Raw genomic sequence first — 6,294 nt, 5'->3', positions numbered from 1 at the left:
ACCACACCACATCAAGAAGCCAGTTATCTGTATCATTTTAACAAAAATGTCAACAGAAAGGAAAATGAGATAACACCTCCCTCTCATCCACGCAACCCTGGAGCTTACAAACGCGCACACTGCAGCCGTTTACACACACACGCGTTTACACACACACCTCAAGACCATGGGCCCTGCTGCAGCCTGCAGGAGCCCCCTTCTCTCCTATTTTTCTCTCACCAAAACCCATATTTCTTACGCCATTATCTATCTGAGGGGACATTGTGCCATTTTTTAACGTGCTTTTAGCCTTAAATTAGTTGTTTTCGAACGTCTCAAGTTCCGTATATTACTTTGCACAAGATTTATTATTTTTTTTTTTTCCAAAATCTTTATTTCCTAGTTTAAAGGAGCTTGAGGCTGTTTTTTTTATTTGCAAAATGTGCTGCAAGTCGGTCCCGATTTTCCCGCGCTGGGCGGATGTGACGTCACATGACGCTGCATGCACGTTCTCCCCGTTCTCCTGTGCCGGCTTCACTGTTGGCTGCAGTACCCCCAACGGCCGCCGTGGTGAAATGTGGCGATAGAGAGTCTCATTTCTTAAAAGGAGCCTCAAGCTCCTTTTAAGGGACGTCTCTCATCGACTAAGAGTCTTTTAGAAATGATTTTAGGAATAAGTTTCAACTTAACCGTTTGTCTGCTATTTTAGCCATCTCAAGTTTCTTTCAGCTCATAAGTTTCCTTTTTGAAAGATTGGTTTCAGCGCTGATCTTGAGTGAACAATTGAAACTTTACTTCACAATGTTGGAAAACCGCAACATTGTCAATAAACAGTTTCAGTCATGAACATTAGACAAAAAACATTGGACAAGACAACCATTAGACAAAACAGACAAAATCCCATTCCCCTAGAAACCTCCTCTCGTATTACTCATAGTGGGTCCCAGACCGCAGGCTAACCCCAGGCTAGCATCTATTAAAGTAACACATGTAATACCCCAGGTATTTATCGAGCATGAACATTAGACAAAAACCACTGAAAAACATTCCAATAGAAACCTCCTCTCGTTATTCTGTACTATTTAAGTCCCTGACTTCACAGTGGGTCCCAGACCCGCGGGCCAACACCTCATTCACTAACTCCCAGGTTAGTATCGCAGAATTTCACCTGTATTTTACTTAAAAATACTTTAATACCCCAGGTATTTAAGAGGTCGTCTCTTACCAGTCCCAGGTACCTCTCCTGGCTCAGGGAAACAACAAAACATCAGTAAACGTTTAACATTTTACCATCAAAACAAAAGCAAACCAAAATTGACTGTCGGGATGCACTGGAACCCTGAGAAAAAACATTGGAAATATCAACAACCGAAAGCCATTTGCTCTTTGCCGGAACCTGAGACAGAATAGCATGTAGATTCAGGTCGAACTTTTTCACTTCTGGTCCATTTATATAACTTCATCTTATTTGTACCTCATTTTTAATTAACCGTGAATGCAGCGTTCCAGTCCGGCATGTGATGCAAGAGTTTTCCTGCTGCAGAATAAAACGAAAAGTATAAATCAGCCCCTGCAACAGTGTTCTAACAGCCGAAAGTATTATAATGAAGCATTTAACCCTCTAACAGTTCGGCATGAGTAAAATTACTGACAACTATTTAATTTTACAATTGTGTTCACGTAACTGGAAGTTCTTTATTCATTAATAATCGCATCTGAGAGGATACTGATTACGGGCAAGCAGCTACAACAGCATGTGTGTTTACCCACACGTCATGAATAATCCCTCCTGACACAATACTCAATCCCAACTTTTTTTAAATAAATTACTTTATAATCTTATACAGACGAGTGTGTTGATTTCCTTCCCTTTGGACATTGTGTACATACACTTAAACAATCAAGCGTAGGCTCTACGTCGATTTAACGCCGAACCATAATTCAGGCTTTACTAGGCAACGAAGCAGGTTGACTCCCGTTGCAGAACAGCGCTGCAGAGGCGCTCATAAACGTAAATGATCATTGTTTTTTTTTTTTTAGGCCTTGCGGGGGGTCTCGATGGTAGGGGAAACACTGGACTTGTCACAATTATGTGCTTTGCTCTTTAGTTCTTCATTAGTTAGTGCTTTTTTCTTTAATCTTAATACTTTCTCGGTGTGAGCGCAGCTGCACCAGCGCTCTGCTCCACAACGTGCGGCCCTCTACTTAATATGTCCGTGTGGAAACTCGTTCGGTACGCCTCCGTTCCGAACCGAACACGCTATACCGAACGGTTCAATACCAATACATATACCGTTACACCCCTACAAAACATACATATCACCCTGACAACCGTGCTAGGCTCTATGTCAAAGGAGCATGACCTCGCCAAGGAATGTTCACTTGAAAACAGGATTTGTGAAAGCATACAAGATCAAAATGTATATGTTATACCAACATTTCCCATTACAATATCTTATTTATTTTATGTCAGACATAAGGATTTCTTTTGTCTAGTTGTCAGAACAATCACATTATTGGTCCCATATTATGTTCTTTGCAAATATAGTCATGCCTACTTTCATTAAACTGTTTTAGGTACTTTGATTTATAAACAGTCACACCGGGTACCTTTTGACCCAGGAAAACAGCTGTGATTGGTTTTAAATCAGTATTCTGATTAAACCTGATCAGTGTGATCAATAATATAAACGCATTTTCATTATAGTCAGACAATAATGCCCAAAACAGTACTGTAAAGTTGGAACGCAGTTGGATAATAACGCATTTAAGACAGAATTAGGTTATAATTTATGTAATGTGTTATTGGTAGTCAAACATAACATGAGCATAAGTTACATTGAATAACCCCTCACCCCCGCACGCTTGAGGGTTAAATGTAAATGTACAGGTAAATCGTTATTTAGCAAACGCTTTTATCCAAAGCGACGTGCATAACATTACAGAACATACAGAACAAAACATTCTTTGAACAAAGGCAACAAGTTTTAGCAACTCACCTTTATTTTGATCTGCTCCGGTGTCCGGTGACTCCGTCTCCGTCTTCCTTTCACTTCCGGGTGAATCCCCCGCAGAGGAAATTCTCGAGCATGCGCAGACTGCAATATCCGATCCCCCGTATACATGGCGTTAACATTCCGACTGCGAACGGGTTATCTAGGTGTTGCAACACGATTACTAAATGTCCGAAGTAGATGGGGTTCAGGTGTTTACATGCAGTTTAAAAGTCCGAACGATGTCTTATACGATCAGAAACCCGATTGAACTGCTGGATGTTAACGTACTGACTGTCTCCAGTGACAAAAGTGCGACCTATGGTGAGATTTTACCCATCCTGCAAAAGCGACAGCACCACTACACCGTGCAGGAAGAGGACTCTGCCTTGATTGTATTTGTCACTGGCTCACTGGCTTTATTTTTGAGTGCTCAGTTCATATATCTTTTAAAAAGGTTTCTTTTATAAACATTTTGGAATTGTGGAATTGCCAGATAATAATGCATGTCGTATTTTTCATTTCTACAGGAGAATATTTATTGTATTAATATTTGAATTTTATATTGGTGATGCTAATCAACATTTTTTTGTCCCTTTTTTCCCAAATCAGAATTGATAAGGGAATCGATAAAAACCGAATCGTTAAGCAGAATGAGAAATGGTTGTAAGATCTTATCATCCCTATTAATAAAATATTTTGATGGTTTTCGTGTTAGTAGCTTTAACCATTTACACTTTTGATTTGACGCACTGAGATGTTTCATCTGAAGGTTTCTGGCTGTCAAGAACAGCACTTTAGACGGACAGCACTTCATAGAAACTGAAAAGCTTTTGACAGTCAGCCAACAAGATGATTTAATTCTTCTTCTCTGTCCTTACAGAAACATAAAGGCAAAGAGAGTTATTGCTTTGATCACTGCAAGAAAGTCCTCACCACTTCATCAGATTGGAGAATACATAAGATGATTCACACTGGAGATAAACCGTTCAGATGTGATCAGTGTGGAGCAGCTTTTACCAGACAAAGTGATCTAAAGATTCACCAACGTATTCACACTGGAGATAAACCGTTCAGATGTGATCAGTGTGGAGCAGCTTTTACCCAACAAGGTTGTCTAAAGATTCACCAACGTATTCACACTGGAGATAAACCGTTCACTTGTGATCAGTGTGGAGCAGCTTTTACCCAACAAGGTAATCTAAGGAGTCACCAACGTATTCACACTGGAGATAAACCGTTCAGATGTGATCTGTGTGGGGCAGCTTTTACCAGATCAGGCAATCTAATGACTCACCGACGTATTCACACTGGAGATAAACCATTCAGATGTCATCAGTGTGGAGTAGCTTTTACCACATCAGGTGGTTTAAGGTACCACCAGCATATTCACACTGGAGATAAACCGTTCAGATGTGATCAGTGTGGAGTAGCTTTTACCCAACAAGGTTATCTAAAGATTCACCAACGTATTCACACTGGAGATAAACCGTTCAGGTGTGATCAGTGTGGGGCAGATTTTACCACATCAGGTGGTTTAAGGTACCACCAGCATATTCACACTGGAGAGAAACCATTCAAATGTGATCAGTGTGGAGCAGCTTTTATCAGACAAAGGGATCTAAAGATTCACCAATGTATCCACACTGGAGAGAAACCATTCAGATGTGATCAGTGTGGAGCAGCTTTTACCAGACAAAGGGATCTAAAGATTCACCAACGTATTCACACTGGAGAGAAACCATTCAGATGTGATCAGTGTGGAGCAGCTTTTACCAGACAAAGGGATCTAAAGATTCACCAACGTATTCACACTGGAGAGAAACCATTCAGATGTGATCAGTGTGGAGCAGCTTTTACCAGACAAAGTGATCTAAAGATTCACCAACGTATTCACACTGGAGATAAACCTTTCAGATGTGATCAGTGTGGAGCAGCTTTTACCCAACAAGGTACTCTAAGGAGTCACCAACGTATTCACACTGGTGATAAACCGTTCAGATGTGATCAGTGCGGAGCAGCTTTTACCAGATCAAGTCACCTAAAGAGACACCAACGTATTCACACTGGAGATAAACCGTTCAGGTGTGATCAGTGTGGAGCAGCTTTTACCACATCAGGTGGTTTAAGGACCCACCAGCGTATTCACACTGGAGAAAAACCATTCAGATGTGATCAGTGTGGAGCAGCTTTTACCCAACAAAGTAATCTAAAGATTCACCAACGTATTCACACTGGAGATAAACCTTTCAGATGTGATCAGTGTGGAGCAGCTTTTACCCAACAAGGTACTCTAAGGAGTCACCAACGTATTCACACTGGTGATAAACCGTTCAGATGTGATCAGTGTGGGGCAGCTTTTACCACATTAAGTCTCCTAAAGATTCACCAACGTATTCACACTGGAGATAAACCATTTAAATGTGATCAGTGTGGAGCAGCTTTTACCAGACAAAGTGATCTAAAGATTCACCAACGTATTCACACTGGAGATAAACCATTCAGTTGTGATCAGTGTGGGGCAGCTTTTACCACATCAAGTTACCTCAAGAGACACCAACATATTCACACTGGAGATAAACCGTTCAGATGTGATCAGTGTGGAGCAGCTTTTACCAGACAAAGTAACCTAAAGAGACACCAACGTATTCACACTGGAGATAAACCGTTCAGATGTGATCAGTGTGGAGCAGCTTTTACCCAACAATGTCATCTAAGGACTCACCAACGTATTCACACTGGAGATAAACTCTAAAGATGTGATCAGTATGAAGTGTGGAATTGCAAAAACCACCTCAGCACAGCAAAACAAAAGCAAAATAATCAAACATCATCAACCGGAGGGAATGTCTTTTGGCTGAACTGGGCACGTCTCGGGATCCCTCCAGAAGAGCTGGAGGAAATGTGTGGGGTGAGGGAAGTCTGGGCATCTCTGCTCTCTGGATGGATGGACAAAATCCATATATCTGCAAAAAGCACAAATTTATTGTTACACCATCCTGAGATACAGAATTTAGTCTAACTCTTGCATTAAATATTCCATAAATACTGCATTAGCCCATCTCTAACATCTCTGCCTCCTTTACACCCCGAGCCACTGCCACCACTCGCTGAAGTGGTGCTGCTGCAGGTTCATCCTATGATATTTTGTTAGTCTTTCCATGACTTTCACACAGATTATGCAGTGGACAGGAAGTCATCACCATTCATTTCACCAGTGGGACATCACAGAAGGAAACCTGCTGAATTCATCTTCCACAACCAATCGTGCTCGGTTGACTTTGTGTTTAAACGCAGACTGTTCTGTTGTCAGTCGTCCAGT

General features: G+C 41.2%; 1 protein-coding gene across 1 annotated transcript; it reads left to right on the top strand.

The window, feature by feature from the left end:
• The first annotated feature begins 4,138 nt into the window (after positions 1-4,138).
• On the top strand, positions 4,139-5,877 carry LOC133440497 (zinc finger protein 665-like). The gene is made up of 2 exons (XM_061717770.1): positions 4,139-4,469; positions 4,722-5,877. Exons 1-2 carry the CDS (start codon positions 4,261-4,263, stop codon positions 5,725-5,727), a joined length of 1,215 nt encoding a protein of 404 aa, XP_061573754.1. The 5' UTR covers positions 4,139-4,260; the 3' UTR covers positions 5,728-5,877.
• Positions 5,878-6,294: the final 417 nt, after the last annotated feature.

The sequence above is a fragment of the Cololabis saira genome, chromosome 3 (assembly GCF_033807715.1).
Source record: "Cololabis saira isolate AMF1-May2022 chromosome 3, fColSai1.1, whole genome shotgun sequence".
NCBI classification, from domain to species: Eukaryota; Metazoa; Chordata; class Actinopteri; order Beloniformes; family Belonidae; genus Cololabis; species Cololabis saira.
The sequence above is the reverse complement of the archived record's forward strand: the minus strand, read 5'-3'. Positions and strand labels throughout refer to the sequence as shown.